General features: G+C 36.8%; 1 protein-coding gene across 1 annotated transcript; it reads right to left on the reverse strand.

Moving 5' to 3' along the window:
- Positions 1-1,771: 1,771 nt before the first annotated feature.
- On the reverse strand, positions 1,772-23,283 carry ADAMDEC1 (ADAM like decysin 1). The gene is made up of 14 exons (XM_050800293.1): positions 22,976-23,283; positions 15,227-15,345; positions 14,270-14,346; positions 13,457-13,535; positions 11,770-11,846; positions 10,103-10,289; positions 9,819-9,881; positions 9,004-9,075; positions 8,522-8,688; positions 8,089-8,170; positions 7,270-7,400; positions 6,229-6,406; positions 4,025-4,110; positions 1,772-2,490 (listed from the first exon to the last, which is right to left on the reverse strand). The coding sequence occupies exons 1-14, from the start codon at positions 23,022-23,024 to the stop codon at positions 2,484-2,486; spliced, it is 1,374 nt and encodes a 457-aa protein (XP_050656250.1). The 5' UTR covers positions 23,025-23,283; the 3' UTR covers positions 1,772-2,483.
- Between the last annotated feature and the right edge of the window lie 1,280 nt (positions 23,284-24,563).

The following is a 24,563-nucleotide window of genomic DNA, read 5'->3' on the forward strand; positions in this document are numbered from 1 at the left end:
TGTTGATTGTCAAAAAGCTATCTCTTTGGGGAAAAAGAGGATGTGTACATATAAGTACCTGTGTTTATTCTAAATTTCAGTGATATGTAGCATGCAGTTTTCAAATAATAATTAAAAATACAATATTACTGGCCGGGGCGGTGGCTCACGCCTGTAATCCCAGCACTTTGGGAGGCCGAGGCGGGCGGATCACAAGGTCAGGAGATCGAGACCACGGTGAAACCCCATTTCTACTAAAAATACAAAAAATTAGCCGGGCGCGGTGGCGGGCGCCTGTAGTCCCAGCTACTCAGGAGGCTGAGGCAGGAGAATGGCGTGAACCCGGGAGGCGGAGCTTGCAGTGAGCCGAGATTGCGCCACTGCACTCCAGCCTGGGTGACAGAGCGAGACTCTGTCTCAAAAAAAAAAAAAAAAAAAAAAAAAAAAATACAATATTACTATAATTCCAAACAGGCAACTGATTTTAACAGAATGCTTTCATTGGTTTCTGTTGAACTATTATGCCTTAGTCAAACTATGGTGGCAAGCAATGAATGAGTATAGTTCCAACATTTTGGTTGATATTTTTGCTTACATCAATTAGCAAAATTGAAAGAATAAAGATATCTATTAGATTTTCACTCATTCATTAAAAGTGTGACTATTGAGTTGCATGATAGTTTTCAAATAATGAAAACATATCCTCTCAAAATTCTATGCTTTCACATTTTAATTGCTATAAACAAGACTTACTTTTAAATTAAAACTCCATCACTTTCTTAAGTATAGATAATAAGTAAAACAATACATCAAACCTCGATTTGTAGCATTTGGCTATTCTGTGCTAAAGTTCTCCTATCATATACCATTGCAACGTGGTGTCACTGGTCAGAGAGTAGGGAAGAGGTGTCAGAGACTTAAATAACCATAGAGCATAGATGAGTCAAATGTAGTAGAACAGGGAGTGATATGTTTTGAGTATTTCCTTTGATTTTACTAGAATTTATTTAATTATGAATTTATATAGGTTGGGTTTCAGTAGTGGCTGTGTTGAGCAACCAGCTCACAATACTCCTTAAAGTTTAACAGTTGATGTTCACAAGCCTGTACTAGAAGTCTCCAGCATGCCACTGATTTTAATCCCTGCAGCTCAATCAGTTTTACTATAGGAAGCCTCTACCTGAGCACAAGGTCAGGGGTTGGGGGTGGGGTGGAAAGGATGCCCTAAGAAGCCCTTTTTCCTTGGAAGAACTGGCTGGAATTTGTATCAGACCAGTGGGCAGTGGAGATCCTGGCAAGGCATATCCTGGGGCCGCAGCTGGGCTGACACCCACACCTGGCACACAGCTTCACAGGAAACACTGGCAGTGGCAGCCCATCGATGACAGCGAGGCCATAAATGGGGAGACGGCCAACACCAGCATGCAGTGCATCCCAGGAGGCCCTTGGTTTCAAAGCCCAGTCTTTAAAAATATGTGAGTTTCTAGTCTCCCAGCATAGACATCTATGGAAATTTAGGTAACTTTCATTAATTGTTAAAAATTATTTAGAGAAGGAAACCTCAGGAAGAAGCCTAGTCTTCCTGGTGACTGGCCTCACATCATGCCATTTTGGGCGTGAAAAGATGACACGACCTCCTTTTCTCATATCCATATAGCATTGTTTGGCTATTTGTGACAATATTAAATTACCAGAGCGACGATTTTCCAATGATGTGAGAGGCTTCAACACCTAACACAAACCTACAAAGAAGCTTGAAAATACTCAGTTTCATAAATGACCACACAGAAAAGCCTCAAAAATTGCGTTTTTATTGACATTATGGTTCATTAAATCATTAAGCCTTCTTTGCTGGCTCAATTAAAATGTAAGCAATGTAGACTTCTCAGAATAAACTTCATATATAATGATGAAGGAGATGTGTATAGGATATAAATGATAAAATGAAAAATATTTACATTTAATCATTCTTGGCATGAGATAGAAAAATACTGCACGTTCAAGAGCAAGGCAAAGTGAACACAGAGGAATAACATAAAACCTGAATTCTATTCTTCTTTCTATTGCCAAAGCCTTCCCCCATCACGTGGTATTGTTTTTTTATAGGCCATACTAGTAAGATGAAAGAAGCGTTAAAGCATAGTACTTGTAATTTAACAATTCTAGAATGTTAACTCTGAATAATTCAGCGGTGCATTTTAAGGTGCTTTGATGGAAGGCTACTTTCTTTTGTTCTCCAAAGGGCAGAACTAAGTCACAAATTCATGATCTTTAAAAAAAAAAAAAAAAAAAAATGAAAGATTAGGCCTAAACAAACAGCCAACGTCTCTAAGTACATCTGTTTACCTGTTTCCTGGACTGATAACAATATAGAAAGTAGAATAACAAGTGAAAGACCATTATGTCTAAGTACACAGGTGAAAATTCACCAGATTCCTGGGACAGTTAGAGTTGTTGGTTCTTGTCCTGGCAAGGCAGCATCTCAGTGAAGCAGACTTTTGGATTCACTCTCTGATTAAAGGAAAAATAAAGTTTGGAAGCCAGGGTTACTACAAGTTATAAAATATTATGTAATAACAATAATGAAAATGTATAGAATGTAAATTATGTGAATAAGAATTCATATTATTTAAGAGACAATATTATTCGCTGTATTTTATGAGTGAAAAAAAAAAATCTAGTTTAACTGCATTTAAAGTCCCACAGCTAGTTTGGGGCAGAAAAGACTAGAATTTTAGTTTCCTGAGAACACCTCCAATTTTCTTTCCATGGTATAAATTGCATATCTTGCACAGTAAGGGGCATGTTCACCTAGGGTTCCAAGTCCCTAAATTGCTGGATGATTCTTTTTCTTTTGCGATGCTATGTTTCTGGCCTGGGCACAATTTCCAGAATTTCCTGCAGAGTGGAATCATTCCATGATCCACGCAGGCTGCATTAAATGGTGCTTGGTAAATAACCAAGCGTTGGTCCTTATCTTTGACCTTGCCGATCCATTCCCAATGAAATTATAATTGATGGTGCTTGAGTCAATTATTATTATTATTATTATTTTTTTTTTTTTTGAGACGGAGTCTCGCTCTGTCGCCCAGGCTGGAGTGCAGTGGCCGGATCTCAGCTCACTGCAAGCTCCGCCTCCCGGGTTCACTCCATTCTTCTGCCTCAGCCTCCCGAGTAGCTGGGACTGCAGGTGCCCGCCACCTCGCCCGGCTAGTTTTTTTTTTTTTTTGTAGTTTTAGTAGAGACGGGGTTTCACTGTGTTCACCAGGATGGTCTCGATCTCCTGACCTCGTGATCCACCCGTCTCGGCCTCCCAAAGTGCTGGGATTACAGGCTTGAGCCACCGCGCCCGGCCCGAGTCAATTATTTTCTTTATACTCTTTCTGCAGTTTCTATTCCAGAAAAGATTCGGGAAAGGGGAGTAAAGAAAATATATCCTGAGTCTTTCTCCTATTTTTGATTTTTCTTGTTGCCATTTTTATATTTAGAGGTTATTTTTCATTGAAACAAGTACCATTTTCCAAGTAATTGGGTTCCGTAGCCCAACTCATATAGAATTGTATAAGACACAGAACTACTACCTGGGTTATGACTCATTGAAACACTTTAAATGGAGTAAAATTGTCAAATTTTATAGCATGTTCTTAAATGCTATTGATTTTCTGACAGCCTTGCAAATTAAAACTACCAACTTCTAACCAAGAATAAAACGAGCTCATTAACTGAGGCTGTTTTTAAATACACTTTTCTTTTCTCATTTTGGTTGGTATTAAACTCATCGTTCTCTAACAGGAATTTAAACAGGTTTTGGCATAGATTCCAGCAGCCCTAATCTCACAAGGGTCAAAGTAGCTACTTTTCATGAGTGTTTGTCCACAATCCTTCGTCATGTTCATAATGGTTGCTAGTTTTCCTCTCCAAAATTGAGTCATTTGAAAAATATACATTGTGTTTTAGTGTATTATAGAACCCAGTGGCATATTTTTCTCAAATGTGAAATAAAAGTGAGAAAACGTTTTGGAACAAAGAAAGCAAAAGGTCTTACGTGGTATGGTTTGGAGCGTCTCCTCCACAATCAGTTCCAGGCTTCAGTTTACACTTTAGGGCTTCGCAGCAGAGGTTGGTACATTCCTTCAAAGCACACACACAATGGAAAAAGGTGGTTCAACACTTTCTTCCCATAGACTAGGTGATAGAATTCTGGTACAAGATGGCAATGAAAGTTTACTTTTTAAGCTAAATTACTCTGATAGGCGAATTCCAGTGACAATGACCAAGAACATTGAAAAATAGAAAACAAAATATCATCAGCAATGAAGACTACTCCTTAGAAGGTGAGAAATAGAATTATTCAAGAATTTTTCAAAAATAAATTTTGTCTAGATGTATGATGTGTATGTCCAAACTAAAAAAAAGAATGACATACAGCAGAAAGAAAAATATGAAAATAATTTAAAAGGCCTTTCAAAAGTGCAGGAACTCCATGAAGAACTTTATATATATAAATTTCCTCAGAAAATTTAAAGGCAACTTGTCTTTTAAGACAATGCTTAATGTTGTAAAAATATAAGTGCCCTTCAAAGTTAAATATAAATTTAATGCATTTCCATCAAATCTCAATGGTATTTGAGGACAAGTTTGCAATAACAACAGTAATGACAAAATAATGAAAAGATTTGACATTAAAATGCATTATCAAGTTACAATCTTTAAAATAGTGTCATGCCTGGGAGAAATATGTAGACAGAAAGCTTATTTTTAAAATAGAAAAAAACTCCTAATTATATACCTAGGAATAATAAACTGGCATATCAGATCTATGAGAAATTGGATTAATCAATAAACAATACTGTATAAAGTATATATACTACTTTTTGGATAAGAAAACAGTTATTTAGAAATTCAGTTGTTCCTAAACCCAAACTCTCTAGTTTTATTCAATTACAGAAGAAAAATATCAACAAGATATGAAAATAATACAGGAGTTGACTGACATAATTCAAGAATTTTAGATGTTACATATTCTGTATACAATGGTCCTCTCTTGGCCTCTTCCTTCTTCTTTCTCCCTTTCCTTTCTGTAAACACATACCATTTACTTGCTGAAACCAGAAGTACCTAGGGTTTTGAGTATCTTCAATTGTCTTCCACCCAAGAAACCATAGAGGAATTTAAGCAAGTAAGAATGAGATAAACATAACTCTAGTTTATTATAAAATATCAAATCTTTTGTAAAATTCCGTGCTTCTTTATAATTAACAGAAAGTTTACAATATTCTTCACAAATGACTAAGTTATGCTGCATAGACTTCTGATGTAATCTAACCACCTAAAATTTCTGAATACATAAACCGAAGCATAGACAGTTTAGACAACATGCTCATTGTCACAGAGCCATCTTAAGTAATGGATACTTCTTGGGCTGCATCCTGCTTCACCAATGATTAGCTGTGTATCTTTGAAACTAGTTAACTTTTCTGAGCCTCACTTTGTCTCTAAATTGGGACAATGGCAATATTTTGTATATTTGTGAGTAACAGAAGAGATGGTGTATATGAAAGTAATTTTCAGATTATCTGATATGTGCAATATCTTCAAATAAGAATTCTTAGTCTTTGTCTTAAAAGTAAAAGAAACTTGTTATGACAACAGAAATATCTTTTAGAAGCCAATGGGATTGCAAGTGGTCAGCGTTGTTTAGAGTATACAAATGCCTTGAAAGAGTCTGATTTATAGAAATTAACAGAATCATAGTGCTTATTCTGGATGTTCTATGTTAATAGCCCATTTTCTACAGATTTTTGTGATTATTTTTTCTTTTCCTCTTTCTTCTCTGTTTTGTTTACAACCTGGTTTACACGTTGGCTTGATGAGAAAAGACCAACTCTCCCTCTGAGGAGAACTTACTTCTAGATCTCTAATTGTTCCTGTTCAACAGATGATCAACTATGACATTATGTCATTTAGGGATTTCTGACTAATACACGTTTTGGAAAGATCATAAGTGACATGTTATAGTTAACAATTAACTTCTTTACATTTAACTTCATATAATTACATCAAAATCATGTCCTGGTTTTTGAGATGCCTTTCAAAGGTTACTAAATTCAGTAGCAAAAACACAAGTGCAAATCTACTTTTTACTATGATGCGAAGTTTGTCTTTAGAAAGAATTTCCAAAAGAATATTGGAAAACAAAAAGAAAACTGCATAATTCTTCCGCCCCAGTCAAAATCTAATAAATAATACCTTAGGAGAACCACAATCACAATCTTCTCCCACTTCCAGAAGGTGGTTCCCACACACTGGTGTTGTCATTATATTTGTAGGAATAGGTGCTTGCAGCAGGCACTTTGGTTTCTGAGATAAAAGGTATCTTTCAAAATGTGCGCGGCAAGACGTACTGAAATCCTTTGGGAATTTTGAACTGTAATCAGAAGAAAACTCAAATAATATGATATACAGTGTGGTGCCTTCTGCATGAAACACAGAATGAAGATAAAGAAACACGAGACTCTGGCTTATCTAACTGTATTATCGACCTCAATGGAAATTCCAAATTTGGCAACCATTTAGGACTGTACTGTATTAAATGTGGTAGGTGATAGAACATGCATACTGTGGTATTTGGAAATTTTTTTCCTAGAGCCTAAGTCATAGAGCTGAAAGGATTTCCATTGCCATGTGGCCATTTAGTATTGTTCTAAAGGACAGCAGTGACAGCTATCACCATTTGTAATAATCCACTCATTTTGCATTGAGAAATGAGGGGCAAGAGATAATAATAATGAATCAGTGAAAGGAAGTAGTTGCAGGCTTCTGGGCTGTATGGAAATATTTCTTTTCTTCTTTGTGAGCATTTCAAGAACAAAGTATGTTTGATTTATTTTTCTATCCCAAAGTCTTTGCAAAGTGCCTGGCATTCACAGGTAATTCATAAATCGGCAAAAATAGATGATTGGTTGATTGATGATAGGAGTATAAGACGATCCTGTCATCATCATAATGAGATGAATATTTTTAGAAACTATGGGTTCATTTTAAGTTAGACTCATTTTAAGTTAAAATTATAAGGTCACCATACTTGCAAGCTCTATCTTGGCATATTTATAAATCTTAAAGAATAAGCCCTGGTAGTTTTTAAAATTTGTGCCTCAAGAGACCGGAGGTTGAATTAATGGGATACACAACCCTTGGGAAAAAATATGCCCATCCAACATCTGTAGACTGCTTCCGAATTCTTTAAGATTTGGAAAACATCTCTCTTCTTCTAGGATGACGAGGTCTCACCTCAGATACTGATTCATCACACAACTGCCGGAGGGACACTTGGTGTCGAATGGAACATCAGGCATACCAAGGACATGGCCCAGCTCATGTGACATCACTGCTACAAGAGCCACACTATTCTTTTTTTTAGCCTGGAAAAAAAAAAGTAGACACATTTATTTATTCTGTTTTTATTCAATTGTTGCCAATGTGCAGTCTTTAAAAATGGCTTAAGAGATGAAAACTAGTGAACCATTTGCTCCCGTGTATTGCAAAATGTTGAAAGAGCATTGGAAGTGATTGGGTCCTATGGATACAATATATTTTATTCAGTAAATATTTGTTGAACTAATGGATACTAAGTTACCAGTAAATCATGGTTAAATTAATTACATTCTTCATAGGAAGTACTCATAGGCACCATATCAGAGGTCTCCAAAACCTATTGCTATGATATCTATGACACTGGAGTGCTTGGACACATGACATCTGCATGCACCTTTCTTCCTTGTCTGGCCTCTCTGGCCACAGATACTGGGGATGAATAGTGTTAACCCGGGTCACAGAGGGTATTGGATCTCCTTTCTGTTCCAATATTCCTACTCTGGTTTTCTAACATGAACTAAAGAATGACATGGCATGCTCTAGCAAGGCTGATGTAAGGAGATGTTCTGTTTCATAATCCAAGGGGTCTTCAGTGCAATGACCTACCAGTAGTTTCATTTCTACCTTGATTCATTGATTCAGCAAATGTTCATTTTGCTCATTCTATATAAGGTGTTATGCTGGACTTCATAGAGGATGCAGAACCACAGGGAGGCTTACTATAAATTTACACACCTCAATAACAGCAATCGAAGATGGGGAACACAAGGAATTTGAAGCTGCCAGTCCCACGCGTCGATTGTTGAAGCTAATCCCGCTGTATGAAAGTTACAGATACTACTGTCACAATCTGAGCCTTTGTAACAATTAGCTTTTGTTAATTATGTTAATGAATTGCCTCACTGCCCTAGCCTTTTTATATGGACTAGGCCCAAAAAAACTTCTATTCCTTCGTGTTATAATGACCATAGATGGTTATCTTATATCCAAGAGCTCATTCTATCATCTGATTATTGATCCAATAATCTCACAGGTGAATTGCTAGTGGTACAATGTCAAGCACTCTGACGGTTGATCAGGGAACTATTACGGAGCTGAAACCCTTGCTAAGGAACCTTGGGGATAGCGATCCATTCTGCCTACATTCACCTGGCCAGCATGTGCTCACCTGAGGAGCTGAGCATGGTCGTGGATCTTTTCCCTCAGGTTGGAACTGTGCCATCTCAGGAAGTTGTTAAACGTGGTACTTCCGCTGGGCACCACCTTTATCTTATCACCGTCAGACCAGATTTCCATACCTACCAAGGCCACTTGAACATCTATGGTGTTATAAATCTGTAGAAAGAGCATTTATCTTCATACAAATGTTCATGATTCCTTTTGTGTTTGAGAACTTTTGTTGACCCCAAGTGATGGATAAAGTGACAGACTGTAAGTAATGAATTTCCATTTTGAAAGTAAAAATTTTAAAATTTGTCTTTGTTGCAATGCATATAATTTCACCTTGATGTTGATCCTTGTTCTGCTAAAATTTCCCTGAACTGTTTAACTTAAGGCATTTGTGACCTTTTTAACTTCTTGTTGGTGAAATCATAGGGAAGTTCCAGGCTTCTATGCAGAAACACGAGGTTTACATGACTAATGTCTTACCACATTGAGTAGGTTCATCACATCAAACACAAAGCTTCTTATCAGAGTTAGATTCTCATTATAGTTCTTATACTGTAAAATACAAAACACAAAGTATAGTGAAATGGCAAATTACACTGAGAAAGCTGATGGCATACAGGATTTCACATTTTAAGAAAAATTATGCATTTCACTACAATGAACATCTGTGCATTCCATAATTAAATAATGTAAAACTGTGTTCTGGCAAATTCTATTTCAAATGTTAAGAGTTTTTTGATAAAAGTGAGACATTCATGTAAAATTTTAATGTTCTTATAATTTTATGATTTTAAGTTGAATAAATCAAATTAACAATTTTAAGGTTTTTAAACAGAATCATGTGATTAAAATTTGATTACAAAGCAACATTTGCTAGATAGAAATGTAGATTCTAGTATTTTCCTCTGTATCTATCAATATAATTTCTAAGTTATATAGAGTTTTGTGTTGATTTTATATTGACATAATATTTATATTAAATATATTTAATTTTATATTAAGATATGAAGTATTGTAATATTTTAATAATGCATTCTTTTTAATTTTTTTGGTTGATTTCCTGTAGCTATCTGGTGTTAAGTATATCGCCAATATCTAAATATGTTCGTGGCAGATGGATATTAAAGGGGATGAGGAGATAATAACTATTGCTGGCAAGGCAAGTAAACAGCCAAGACACCCAGGTGGACAAATGCCCCATTATTAGCTAAAATAGTTTATTGCTTGCTTTTGCTTGATAAGTAAACTTAAAAGGTGACTGAACTGGCCAAGAGGCCTGTGTGTTTCATACTCACAAAGGCATTATCCAGCACCAAATAGAGATCAATGTATTTCTGTGCCCGAAGAAAGTCTTCTTGCTTTACAAAGAATAAAAGAACATTGTTAGTCACTGTCTTTATCCTAAAAGATTCTAAAGCTTAAAAGGAGACTTTTTTCCCCTAAAATAGAAGATAAATAGAAAAATAAGTAAATAAATTAAAGACTTGACACATGTTACTCATTTCTAAGAATAGTAGTATATCGCCTATCTTTGCTGAGACAATCGAAATAAATGATGAGGTAATGGAATTGTATTCACCTCTGGGCTTTTGAGTGATCTAGAGATTCGAATTGGGCCTTGTTTCCCGCCAGTGCTCCTCACACCACATGTGTAGTTAGCTGGGTCTTGCTCCTCCTGGTTAGATGTAAAGATGGCATGTTCTTTCTCATCTGTGCTTTTCAGAGGTTTTATCAGGTATCTTTGATGATGATGTGTGAAGTATCCTCTGGGAGATATAGAGACTTGTATTTCAGGATTCCTGACACACAGAGTCATATTTGCATCCAAGAATGGATTGATGTCTGCCCCTCCATCCCAATTTCACACATAGTCTTGTTATTCTTAGACCTTTCAGCTAACTTTTGGTAATGTAAGTTAGAATCACTATTTGTCGATATAAAATGAAGCCTAGCTTACTTACCAAGAGAATTCTGAACAAGAATTATAAAGATGAAGCAACCCCAAAGAATTTGGAATTTGCACCATGGTAAATATTTTTCCATAGTTTATTGATTCATTTAACAAATATTTCATGGCAGATCCTAGGACTATAATGGAAAATGGAGTAAGGGAATGTTTAGATAGCAAGAACCCCAGAGGGGAACATGAATGATCAACAGGCCAACCAGAGTAACATGCTGGGATTAGAAGTAGCTTAAAGAATCCCTGTTTCTATAATCATAATAGTATGATAATTTGTTCATAAATAGAAGGTGAATCCATATAATAAAATATTACAATCCAACATAACTGTTCAAAATTATATTCCTGAAGGTATGTTATGATATGTGAAAAACTTGTCATGTGTGTTATGAGCCATGTTGGAAGAACAATGTGTTCTACTTTTTTATTTCAATGCTGTGAAAGATACATTTGTCTATATGTGTATATAAGGGTGCCAACATGACAAAATGTTAATAACACTGATCACTTAGAGGTCAACTTTTGTGGTAGTTGTTATTTTCTTTTTCTTTTTTTTTTTTTTGTTTTGAGATGGAGTCTCGCTCTGTTGCCCAGGCTAGAGTGCAGTGGAGCTATCTTGGCTCACTGCAAGCTCCGCCTCCCAGGTTCATGTCATTCTTCTGCCTCAGCCTCCTGAGTAGCTGGGACTACAGGTGCCCGCCACCACACCTGGCTAATTTTTTTTTGTATTTTTAGTAGAAACGCGGTTTCACCGTGTTAGCCAGGATGGTCTCGATCTCCTGACCTCATGATCCACCCACCTCAGCCTCCCAAAGTGCTGGGATTACAGGTGTGAGGCACCACGCTTGGCCTGTTATTTTCTTATTTGTGCTTTTTCTTACTTTCCAAACTTTCTCTCATTGGCAAGAATTATCTGTGTAAACAGAAACACATATACTTCTACAATTAAGTTCGATTGTGACAATTGCAGGGAAGAATGTTTTAGAAAACAAGAAGTAACTGTTTCAGAGAGTAGGGTGGACAAACATGGAAGTGGATCCAGACATCATCAAGGTCCACAGTGTAGCATTCTTGTTTTACCATTCTAGGCCTGACTTCTCCTAGAGCAGCAGATTATGAAATGATTGTCAGGGTAATACTTTGTTCTTCACTTTAACCACATATATTCAGCATTTCAGCAATGAAAAATTTACCAAAATAGTAAGAAGACAATATCTAGTAGCCCTTAATTCTGTGTAACAAAAAGCATCTTGATCTTGAATGATTTTGATAGTAGTTCTTACCTCAACCCGTCGCAAGTACTAATGCTGGCAACAGAATTCTTTTCATTTAGGATGTTTCCTTTATAGTAACAGTGTTCCTGGAGTGGAAAAAAGAAATTTTGCTTCAGAAATGTGTGTGTGTGTGTGTGTGTGTGTGTGTGTGTGTGTGTGTGTGTGTGTGTGTAAAATGTATGAACTATGAGAATACATGTATCACAGTTGTGAGGAAAGCTACTGTCTTGAATATGTAAAAATTCTTCAAGTAGGGACTGTGGCCAGAGCAATTCTCAGAAACACAAACAGCAAGAACCTCCGAGGTTTTCAGAATTGCTTCACTGGAAGCTCTGTATATTTGGTGACTGAGCTGTTTTTCTGACATTAATTTACACTAAGGAAGAGCCCAGGGAAGTTAAACTTAGGTGGGCTCGTAGTGAAGGTGGTTGTTTTCTCTGAGAAGTGGCCAATACTCTAGGGATTTACAGTACTCCCGGTGGGTCCTCAGGTTTGGGGGTCAGTGCTCAAGAATTTGGCTTCCCTGTCCTGAGTCCCAAAGGCACTGTGCATTACAAATAAGTAAAATGAGACGTCTATTTTTCTAGACTGGGGAATCCTCAATACTTCACACTGTCACTCCTGAGCTCCTCAGACTAACTGATTTAATCACTGTTTTAATTGATCTATTAGTGGAATCCCTTTATCAGCCTCAAAGACTCAAAATTACTTGTCCACAGCTAGAGATTCAGACATGATTGCTGGCCCGCATCTGCAAAGTTAAGGGGCCACTTATGTGGAGTGATCCAAAAAAGGTAACGAAAAAACTCCAGTGCAAAATAAATTGACCTGCCTCAGGGTCTGAAATTCCATCTGTGGTCTTTTCTCCCTGTTTGGAAGAGATCTTGTCAACATAAACATTTTTTCATAGAAGACTTGAGAATATTCCTCATTAATGTATCATCAGCTATTAACAATTAAGCATGAATTAATTTATCAGACACTGTCCGCTGAAGATAGTGTTAGCAAAAATTCAGACGTTCATGAAATAAGTTTTGATGAGCATGGGGAACAAAGAACCATTTTGTGGCAGAAGTCTCTCTCTTTTTTTTTTTTTTAAAATAGAGAAATACACGTTTAGGGTACCTTGTAGGATGGCTCTGAGAAACTCTCCTAGCTTGGGAACGTGAACACCTCTTGACTGAGATTTGTTGTATTCTCTTCCTGATACTATATGCCATGATTCTTAATGTCTGACATTTGGCCCTGGCATTATCTACAGGTTAATGATTTAATCAGATATAAAAATATTAATTAAATAATTGATATTTCATTGCTGACCTCAGGATAAATGCATATATCTCCAGAAAATAGTAAATAGTGACATGAGGTTTTAAGTACCCATAGAGAAGAATTTTTCTAACCTATGGATAAAATGGTCTAGGGACAAGTGGACTTTTGGTTGCTTCCAAAAATGTGACACTTGGAAGCCTTCTGCTGCTCCTATGTTTTAAAAGCTGAATGTGATTTTCCAAACTGTTGTCTCATTGGTCACAGATGAGCACCTTGCTTTCAAGTCCTTTGATTATTTTTTGAAGTTGTTCTTGGACCTATGAATTTTATAAAATAATTGAGTCCTTTGGGGATCTTAGTTAACATTAGCACAAATTAATAACATCTAAACTCAAAAGAGTCTCACAAAGGATTCGGACCCTACCATGTTCTCAGGCTTCGTGGTGATTTCCTCTCCTCTGGGTGAGTACAGTGTTTCAGTATAGTCTGGCCCCAGGAGATGCCTATAGAGAGCAGAGAGCTGCATGAACCACTCTGGGTGGTAAGAAAGCCAGAACTTCCTGAACTTCAGCACTAAAAAAGTGATAGTGTCTACAATGAGAAATAGCTAAGGTTCTGACCTACTAATCCTCTTCCAATATTGGAGCTCTGCTACTGAAGCAAATCAGAGAGTTAGTTCTTCCTATTAAATCTGAGGGAGGAAGTCCCCTCATCTCCTTCTCATCTGTAGATTCCCTGTCTTCAAACTAGTCATTTTGAGATTTCCTGCACCAAGGACACAACCTCTACAGAACCTTTGAAGGGTGCTGAGTCACAAATATGCTTATAGGCCCATTGCATTCAGGGAGAAGTTTACTAACTGTTATAAAACTAGGAGGAACCCTATCCCCTGGAATCTATCTCTAGGTCATGCATCTTGAATCAGCCTTGGACATACATTCTCATAAAAGAATAGAAAGCATCATCAAAGTCTTGAGTTTATATGAGTAGAAAAAGATGTTCAGTAAGTTCCCGGAAGATCAAGGAAGAAAGTCATTTACATATGCCATTCCTTTTGTTTTACACTTTGTATATAATTTCCTAGGAAATCTGCCTTTTTAGCACAAACTAATATCATGTAAAGCTCAAAATGCCTCATGTGTTCTATGTCAAACCACACTAAATGGAGCCTGAAAAAGATTGCTCCCCAATTTCATAACCTAATCCAGTGATTAGACTTTTGGAAGGTACAACTTACTTGGATTTTTGTAGGGAGAGAATGATTTCTTCTCCATTTAAGATCATCTGATATTGAACTTCGGGTTCATACCTTTCCTGAAAACATTTAATTACATCAAACAATTTATATTTCTGAACATAACTAAAATAATTGTAATGATATATGTAGTATATATTAGAAGAACAATTACAAATGCATATAGGATAAAATCAGTTCTCTGGTGTTTTCAAAATATGTAAGACAAAACACATTATGCACTAAAATGGACTTTCAAAAAGTAGAATTATGTGATAATAACACTTATAGATTAAACTAGCTGTAATACATGAGATAGGGACTTCTCATTTGTCCTAATGTACAGTATACTGTCTCAGGATCCCCCAGCCAGGGAATCAAAACAAGGTGTGTATTTTTCTTACTTTAAAACCAAACTAAATACACTTAAAAACAACAACAACAACAACAAAAACTCACAACCCACTAAGAATTAGGTAACAATTACAAAATGAGGGAAATACTTGCAACAATGTAATAGTCAAATAATTGATATCTTTAATCAATAGTAGAAATATTGTGTTAACTATGGATACAAAATTTAATTCTTCACTATTGACAAAACGGCTGAGGAAAAAGACAATTCACTGGAGAAAAGGGGTGGTGGTGAGGCTGGCCAGGAACAACATCTCAGTTAAAGATGGCTGACCTTCCTGGGCTTCTCTCCTCACTCTCAAACTGAGAGAAATGTCTAAGCAGCTTTATCCTTTCTTATCAAGTGACGTTGTTGACTCTGCTGCTTAACCATAGCGGCATTCTGAGAAATTGTGAGCTGTCTCCTGAACACAGAGGAGCTGTATACATGGGCTTCAATATGAAACTATTAGATGGTAACTGTAACATCACTGCTGTTAGTGAAAAGGCTTTTTATTGCCTCTTTGGATGATTGTAACATCTACCACAGTCACTCACCTTGCTTACCTCTTTGCCATGCTTTTCTGTCTGGTTGCTCTCGATCTCTCTTTTGTGTAAAATGTGAAGTTTTATAGGACGAACTATTTCATGGAGCGTTAATTCAGGTGTTTGCTTTATGGCTATTGCTAGAGAAAGAGAATATTCACATAAAAGATTTAAAGGTTTCAGTTTTAGTCGTCTTGTGTTTTGTTTTCATTTGTTGGGTTGCTAAAAGGGCAGTGAAGACTACATTCCTATGTAGAGAGCAAACATTAGGAATAACAAATTGATTCTCCTACTTCAGCTTTGATGACAAGGATTTTTTTTTTTTTTTTTCTCTCCCTCCCCGCATTCTGAAAAGACATGAAGATTACAAAACAGTTCTTCAGATGATCTCTCAGTGCATGCAAACGCTGGACCACCCAGAAAGGACAGGTTATGGATTAAGAACAGGGGTTGTGTGAGCCTAGAATTCTGCCTGTAGTAATCTATTTCCTTCTTGCTTTAGAGTCTTCTTAAAAATCGTGAAATTTTCTCTCAATGCCCTCCAAGACTTTTTTTTTTCTTTTTTATACCCTTTTCCCTCTGAAGCACAACTCCTGACTATACACTCTAAAAATAAAATTTTTCCTTTGTATATAATACTTTACTTTTAGGAAAGACTCTACTAGCAGTAATTTTATTCCTCAGTGTGACAATAAGCCATGATGTTTTTTCTCTCAGCATTTTCCCTCAAGACTTTAGATTTCAAAGAAATAAAGATTTTGTTTGCCTCTCTTTGAAGAGTTTTAAAGCCTTAGAGAGGAAGGAGAAATATTGTTTATGGACACAATGTTCTTCTTGATGTACTTGAAATTACATTACATAGACAGATTTTCATTGTTTACAAATAATAGAAATTATCTTGGAGCCAAAAGATGTGGTCTTATGCCCTAGCTAAATAACCTCATAGAAGTCACTTCAGCTTTGTACCAGTTTATTATCTAAGGTATAGGTTAGTGTAAAACTTGAATAAGATAAAATATATAAAATTATTTAGCACCCTATTAGGAAGATGGCAGCATACTTTTTCTATTTTTTCTTTTAATTATTCAATCATTCTTATAAGGTCAGTCTTATTTCTAAATGCTCACATTTTCATACATACGTATCTGTGCTTAGAGACAGTTTTCCACTCAGTATGACAGAGTGATCTTAGGGAAAACAGGAGATTTTATACCTGGCTGATACAGAAAATGAAATCACAAAGCAAGAATTCCCTCCTAGTCAGCTCCCAAAGTTCTGCTGCAATACTCTCCCGAGCAGGATTCATCACACACTAAAACAGGAAATCTACAAATGTATGAGTAAATGATCTTTTATTAAAAGAGAATATGAGTCCATTAGTGGAAAAAGCCATGCGCTTGGAATGAGAATGAATTTTAACAATGTCTAGTCCCAACGCTAGCACTAATCATGCAATTTTGGAAGAGCCCTCAAAATCTCTGTTTTCCTTCCTCACTTCTTGTTCTACCTACCTTATTTGTCTTTGGGGAAACTTTATAAGAGTAGATTACAATGTGATTTAGACAAAAACCTTTGCAAGATATATAAAGTAAAAAATCAAAACAACAACAACAACAACAAAAACCACCCAAATCAAACAGTGTTGTTGTTTTGTTTTGTTTGTTTGTTTTGAGACAGAGTCTCGCTCTGTCGCCCAGGCTGGAATGCAGTGGCCCGATCTCAGCTCACTGCAACCTCTGCCTCCTGGGTTCAAGCAATTCTCCTGCCTCAACCTCCTGAGTAGCTGGGATTACAGCTGCGTACCACCACACCCGGCTAATTTTTGTATTTTTAGTAGAAATGGGGTTTCACCATGTTGGTTAGGCTGGTCTTGAACTCCTGACCTCGTGATCCACTGCCTTGGCCTCCTAAAGTGCTGGGATTACAGGCATGAGCCATTGTGCCCATCCCAACAGTGTATTTTTAATGAATATCAAAATGATAGTAAAACAAGGTTGAGTGAAATTTCAACCTCTTAAAAACATATTTTAAAAACGGAGACATTGGGTCAATATTATACTCTTAACTATGATGTGTCAGATCACTACATTTGATTTTTTTACATAGAAGAAAAATAATGTAAAAGTATTACATTCTTTTCTAGACAGTAAGCAACTTATCTTCTCTGATATTTCTTTTATATTAAAACTCAAGTATTCATTTGACAAATATGTATTGAATGCTGACTTTAGGCCAAGCACAGTTTGAGGCTGTCAGGTTAAATGAAATAATAGAATAGATAGTGACCCATGCCCTTATAAAATTCATTCTATTGGGAAATGATGTTATATTACATATATTTATACATATGAAGTATACATTATGAATAATTAAATTATTTACAGGTTGGAAGATGATAAATGCTATGGTGATGAAATATATCAGAGTAAAGGAGATTGTGAATGCCGGATTAGAGGTGAGTGTTGCAATTTTAAATAGGGAAGTAATGATAGTCACATCGAGATGATCACTTTTAAGCCAAGACTTCAGGAAGATGTGAGACTGAACAATATCATTCTTTGGGAACAAAGAGTTCCGGATAGAGGAAAGAGCTAGTAATAAGGCTTTAATGTGAGATCCTGGACAGAGAGTGCATTTAAGAAACCACAGGGATCTAGCTGGAATGGAATGAGAAGAGTGAATAATAGAATATGCAAGTAGGTTGGTTATGGAAATGAATAGATTGTGCAAGACCTGATTGACTCTTACAAAATTTGGCTTTTACTCTGTGTGAAATGGGGGCCACTGGAGAGTTCAGAGCAGAGAAGTAACATAATCTGACTTTTGTTTAATAAGATTGCCCTGTCTGATCTGTCAAGAATATCCTGCAAAGAGGCAAGTGTAGAATCAGAGAGATCATTTAGGAGGATACTGCAATAATCTAAGAGAGAGGTGGTGGTGACTTAGATGAAAGTGGTATCAGTGGAAGCAGTGAGGTGTGGTCAGATACTAGATATATTTTGAAAGTGAAATCAATAGAATTGGTGAAGAATTGGATATAGAACATGAAAGAGAGGAATCAAGGATGACTCGATATTCTTGCCTTGAGCAAACAGAATTGCCATTGACAGACTTGGGGAAAGGTGAAGGAAGAATAGATATGTGGGAAAGGTTCTGGGTATGTTGTTTTGAGATATCTACTAGGCATCTGTAGAGGCCAAAGCAACTCCATCTTGGATGCTAATCTGGCAAGCTGGCTTCTGATTAATCCCTGTTCTGGGAGCCCTCTAAGATTTCCAGTGTATCCATTGTTCGTTGTGTAACAGCAGGTACTTATCATAAATGTTGCCTGTAGGTCAAACAGCTGTGATGCTATCATACCTCAATTGTCCTGTACATCCCTTCTGAACCACCCCTCCCCTACAGTATAAAGGCCCTGGATCTGGAGAGTAATGGAATAGGGATCCACTGTCTGTGTTGTCTCGTCACCACTCAGGACACAGACATGAGTTATCTTTGTAAGCCCTTATTAAGACTTGTTTTCTAAAAAACTGGATCTTTTAGCCTCTTTCTTTGGCCTCTCAACTTCCTTGGGCTTTGGGGCGGTTTGCATAGACCTGCCCACCATGAACAGCATCTAAGTGGGTTTGTTAGAAATAAAGTGTACATTTTAGTGTGGAAGCAAAAAGTTGGGAGTTGTCCTCTTGTGGATGGTACTTAAAGCTAAAGATTAGATAAATCACCAAATGACTGAACACTGCTACAAAAGAAAAGAGTATCAAGCACTGAGCCCTGGGCTATTCCAACATTAGGAAATTGAGGAGAAGAGGAGGAACCAGTAAAGGAGGCCAGTGTGAGGTAGGAGTTCACCAAATGAAATGGTGTGTTTCAGGCCATGGAAAAGGAAAGAGAGAGGAAGGCAGAGAAAGAAAGAGTTGAAAAACATGAGAATACGATGCCCCCAAAATGACCACTGGATTAAACATCCTTGAAGCCGTAAGAGCAGTCTTGATGGAGTGCTGGAGATGAAAACTCTGTAGAAGTAGGATAGAAGAGAATAGGGTGAGACTAACTAGAGAAAAAGTGTATACACAGCACCTTTGAAGATTTGTTATGCAAAAGGAAATGTGAGTGATTGGTCAGAGTGGTGGGAAAAACTATAGGGAAAGGATGCAAACCTTCTGAAAGTTCAGAAGATTCTGCAGAGCCCCGGGAAAGAATAACTGAAGGCAGCTGTTCTATAACCCTGAGGCAGAGGGCAAGGAGCAGGTACAAGGGAGTATAGGGGGCTTTCTCTTAAACAGGTTCATCTACTTATGTTGACCTGGAACTGACCTTTGATCATCCACGCACCTGACGTTCCCTGAAAGGGGAACAATAAATGTTAATTACCTACAGGTTGTTTTTGCTCCAGGTTTTCGGCATTGAGCTTGCACTGAATAAAAGCAAGCAGCTCCAGCTTCTCAGGGCTGCTCTCTGGCCACCAGAGCCAGGCGGTCACCTCGCTGTTCTTACAGTACATACCTGTGTCTGAATACTCATTTCATCCATCTGCCAGCATCTGCGGGACAGACCCGGCAGGTGGTGCCCCACGTGAGGAATGCTGCAATGGATGGCGATGAAACCCTCGAGAATGAAAGTGAAGTGACTGCAAAGTAAGTAATTGGTGATTGGTGGGGATTTCAAAGTTTGAGGGGATTTTCAAACTAGGGTTTCATCATGGGACAAAGTTATCAGCTCAACAGCAACAGTATATAAAAGTATTGAAACAGCTGCTTAAAGCTAGTGGAGCCTGTGTCTCAGAGGCACAATTAAAGGACCTAATGCAAACTGTTGCTTTCTATAACCCATGGTTCCCAGAAGAAGGCATGCCAAACCTAGAGCTCTGGGAACAAGTGGGGGAGAAATCTTAACATCATGCACAAGGGCAACAGGTCCCAGTAACATCTTTAACATTATGGGCCTTAGTCAGGGCTGCTTTGTCCCCACTCTACACAGAAGAGCCTTAAAAGGGAAGGAAGGAAGAACCATTATCTACCTTACCGCCGCCTCCTCCTCCCTCAGCCCCACCATTACTGGGTAAAGGTACCACAGAGTGAAACAAATATTTTCTCTGAGCCCCCTCCCCCAATAAAATGGAAAAAATACAAGGGATACACTACCGTTATGGGACCCTGTCTTAGGCAAGTGGAATTAGAAGGGGAACTCTTGACCTGTCCAGTGATGCAAGATCAACAAGGCAAACAGGTACATGAACCCACTGCTTTCAACACTTCTAAAGAAATAAGAAAAAGCATTAGAGAACAGAGCTGCTAGCCCATTTATGAAAGGATTCATTGAGGCCATAGCAGACTTCCATATGACCCCATGGGACTGGTCAGTGCTAGCTAAAACAACTTTAGAGACCAGGCAATACCCCCTCTGGCAGACAGAATATGATGAGCTGTGCAAACAACAAGCCAACCAGAATCAATTGGCCTGGCAAAACGTAACAGCTGCTCTCTGGCCACTAGGGCCAGGCAGCTCTAGCTAGCTGCTCTTACACTGCATACCTGTGTCTGAGTACTCATTTCATCCATCAGCCAGGGTCTGTGGGACACACTTGGCAGGAGAGAGAAAATTTAGGACGTTAATTGGCAGAAGAGAAAGAAAAAGGATATTCATTTTAAGTTGGGAGAATTTATATGCTGACAGGAATGATTCCATAGGGAATATGGAATAGATACAGTAGGAAGGAGGGAAAATGTTAGGTCAATGTCCTTGTATGAGAAGGGATACGATCTAGAAAACAAATAGAGGTGTTAAGCCAGCACAGATAGGTCAGAGAGAGGAGCAGAAGGTAAGGCTGATCATATAGGGACAAGAAGCAGTAGACTGGTGAATATGGTGGAACACAAAGTAAAACCTTCTTACAATCCCTCCCATTTTCCCCAGAAACTTCTGGCATGTTTTTTATATACATAAAGCAAAACAAATGTAATGCTGAAGTTCATTTTGCTTAGCAGTTCAATGAGTACAAGTTTGTTGGAACATGATTGTTTCATGTACTATTCACAATGATGGTAAGATTTTATGGAAGTTCCAGAAAGTTGTGAGCTTGAAAGAAGAATAATTTACTAGATAAGATTGTGTGTGAGTAAACATAACATTACGAGGTATAAAATTATCTAATTAACTGCAACCTAATGAATATCTTCTAAAATAATAGCTTTTATTGTTAACTATTGGGTTATGTAAAGTAATAGGGAGGAACATTTAAAAATGTAGGGCTGCTTGGGCACTATGGATATCGTAGACTCTCATCAAATTCAGAAGTATTTCAGTGACTTTTTCAGCAGAATTTTGAGAGAACAATACAATAGTAATAAAAAGAAGTTTCACTTTTCTAGAAATGTATCAATGACTGTTTTGAGGCCTCTGAGGAATGGGGGAAAAAGATGTGTAGATGATTTTTTTCATTTCAATCAAATTCTATTTCATTATATGTTGTGTGACTTTAGATACAATTCTCATCAGACAGCACAGGCATAGTTGTTCAGTTGGTCAATTAATGTTTTCTTTTGTTTAATAATGCAATTATAATATATCTGATTTTGGTTTAATAATGGAATTATATATGATTTAGCCCTCATTCTATTTTAAACTCTTCCCTGTTATTCATCCTAGCAAAGGTATGATTAGGAAGTTGTCTTAAATACATGGATTTGATTTTTGGCCAGGAAGTTAGTTCTGTGTTGTCATTGGGATGGTGTGTTTTAGAAAAGAAAATAATAGATCTAGTAGGGTTATTAAATAAGAAATACAATTCCAGAGACATCCTTCCCAAATCATTATGCAAATCACGAACTGTTGACTGTAAGGCTGTCCTTTTATATTTATATGGATTGAATAATTGCAAAGACTTCAGTAAGCTATGTATATATATCACATAATTATTAGTATAATACTCTATTTTATCCTTTTTTGGGGTATAGTATTGGTGATGGACAATGAGGAAATATAAAAGAATATGAAAGCTAGAGCCAGCCATATGTGTGGAGCTTTTGCTCAGCAACCTTTAGGCAAGTGAGAATTTTGTGGGGAGTTTGGATAACTCCTCAACTATGTACTTTACCTGTTTCAATACAGGGTTTAGCACAAATATGTTTAACATGGAAATGTGCAAGTTTACAGCTTGACTTTTAACATGCTTATTATGTGATCACTAGTACAATAACCAGTGACTTGAAAATTATTTTTAGGGTGTGTATAGAGTGTCATCAAATTGGTTCATCTATCAATAATCAATCTCAAAGACAAAAGGGATTTCCTTTCCAGAACTAGTAATTCTGACCCTGTCATTCTGCTTTTAAGAATTTTTCTCAAGGAAATATCCCAAAGTGCAGATTTTTAAACAGCCGTGATTCATGAAGATGTTAATAAAACTTTATTTACTAGAGAAAAGACATAATGAATGGAACAACATGTAGCTTTTTGTTCCTCTATTTTGGAAAATACTGTGCAGACATAAAATTTATTTGTTAAAATATATAACAATTGGAGGAAATAGGACAAATTTTAGAATGCATGTTTCATATAGTGGTTTAAAATATCTTCACTCAAAAAGATACACACACATATGTATATATAGTTTGCTTTTGCAGAGAGGTAGAAAATATACCAAAATGCAAATAGTAGTGATCTTTTGACCATAAAAACAGATGCCTTTTCTTTTTTTTTTAAAAAAAAGCACTTTAAACATTCATCAAATAATTTGACTTTTATGTAAAATGCTGGTGTAATGGTACTTACCTTGAGTTTGAACAATGAGCCAGAGTACAGACAGCAGGACCCAAGACATGGTGGCTACTGCAGGTAGCTGGGAGGTCCCACACAGCGTGAAGTTGTGGTCTCCCCAGTGTCCAGTTTTATCTTCCCCAATTTCTCTTTAGAAGTTGAACAAGAAAATGAAAACTCCCACTTTTTGTGTGAGATTGGGGAATGTTTCTTAAGAGGGTTGGGAAATTGTCAAAAAATTGCAGTGTCAACATCATGAGAATGTTCCTCATCTTTGAGAGATATTTACGGCTGTGGTTATAGCTCGTTAAGGACTCACATCTGGACACTGTTTGCCCTTGGTGCTCCTATAGCAGTGGGAATGTGTGAACTGAGACTGAGGTGCTCGCGTGCATATCTACATACTCGCCAAACCAGACCATCACGATTGCTGTTCAGTATCTTTATAGAAATAAATCCGCATATTTAGGACATATATCAGCATTCTGTACATATTTCGAGAAACTGTCACAGTGAACACAATCTAAAAAGCACCAGGCAAAGTCCTACAAACCAAGATACTGCAAATCTCTCAAATGTTCAGTCTCCTTATGAGTCAACAGGGGATGCTGATAATATTAACTACCTCAAGATTCTTATAAAATTCAAATGCATTTGCACACACATGTGCACATGCATGTAAAATTGTAAAGAAATGTGCATGTATAAGAAATGTGCAAAAAATGTAAATAACCTTGACAGTGCTATCCTTGACCAAACTCTACAACCTATGAAATATGTTTCAGGTGTACTTTTTGAGTTCTACCTTATAAAATAACAATGTTTCTCTGACAAATATGGTAGATTTTCATGATCATAATGTCACAAGTTTATTATGGGGAAAAAAGTTGATTGCCAATGATCTGACATCAAGAAATAACTTCTGTTAACATTTTTATAATGTATTTTCATCTTTTTATGGAGAAAAGGAAAGCTAACCTTATTGGGCAAAGGGTTTAAGAAACTTATTTTTTCAAGGCACTATAACATTAGCATTAAGCATTCTCATGACATTGAATATTAAGATGTAATTTTAATGACTATCATATTTTGTGCATACGTTTGTGTTGAGTGTCCATGTAATGTGTGGTTGTGTGTATTTCTTTAATAGAATTTCTGGCGACTTCAGGATAAATGTCTAGAAGTGCTATTTAGCTAAAAAGGTTGAATCAACTTGAGATTATTGATACACATTGACTCAGTGCTTTTCAGAAAGTTAGGGCCAAATTAAATTATTATGTATAGAATTTTCCCAATCTAAAAACCCATACCTTCTAACTGCTGAACTTACTTTCCACTGATACATCTGGGAGTTTCTTAGCATCTAAGAGGAAGTCTAAAAATCCCCTCTCTATGTCTATTCTTCATTTTGTTGCTGTTCTAGCTTCCTTTAAAATAGTAGCATTTTCTCTTATTTTGCATTTCTCTTTCTGGTCCAGAAGATAAGCATTCTTCTTATATCCTTTGTGATCCGCCTTGAATATTTTAACAAAGTATAATTCTAATTATGTCTCTATCAAATAATAAAAGAATCCTGGAATGGTGAACTCTTATCAGTGCCTTA

The sequence above is a fragment of the Macaca thibetana genome, chromosome 8 (genome assembly GCF_024542745.1).
Source record: "Macaca thibetana thibetana isolate TM-01 chromosome 8, ASM2454274v1, whole genome shotgun sequence".
Lineage (NCBI taxonomy): Eukaryota > Metazoa > Chordata > Mammalia > Primates > Cercopithecidae > Macaca > Macaca thibetana.

Bases quoted from the DNA above. Each gene is read 5' to 3' on its own strand.
- ADAMDEC1 (XM_050800293.1), bottom strand. From the start codon at position 23,024: ATGTCTTGGGTCCTGCTGTCTGTACTCTGGCTCATTGTTCAAACTCAA. The intron at 15,346-22,975 runs GTAAGTACCATT...CTCTTTCTCTAG, and splicing joins GCTCATTGTTCAAACTCAAG to CAATAGCCATAAAGCAAACA. The intron at 9,882-10,102 runs GTGAATACAATT...TTCTTTGTAAAG, and splicing joins GATCACTCAAAAGCCCAGAG to CAAGAAGACTTTCTTCGGGC.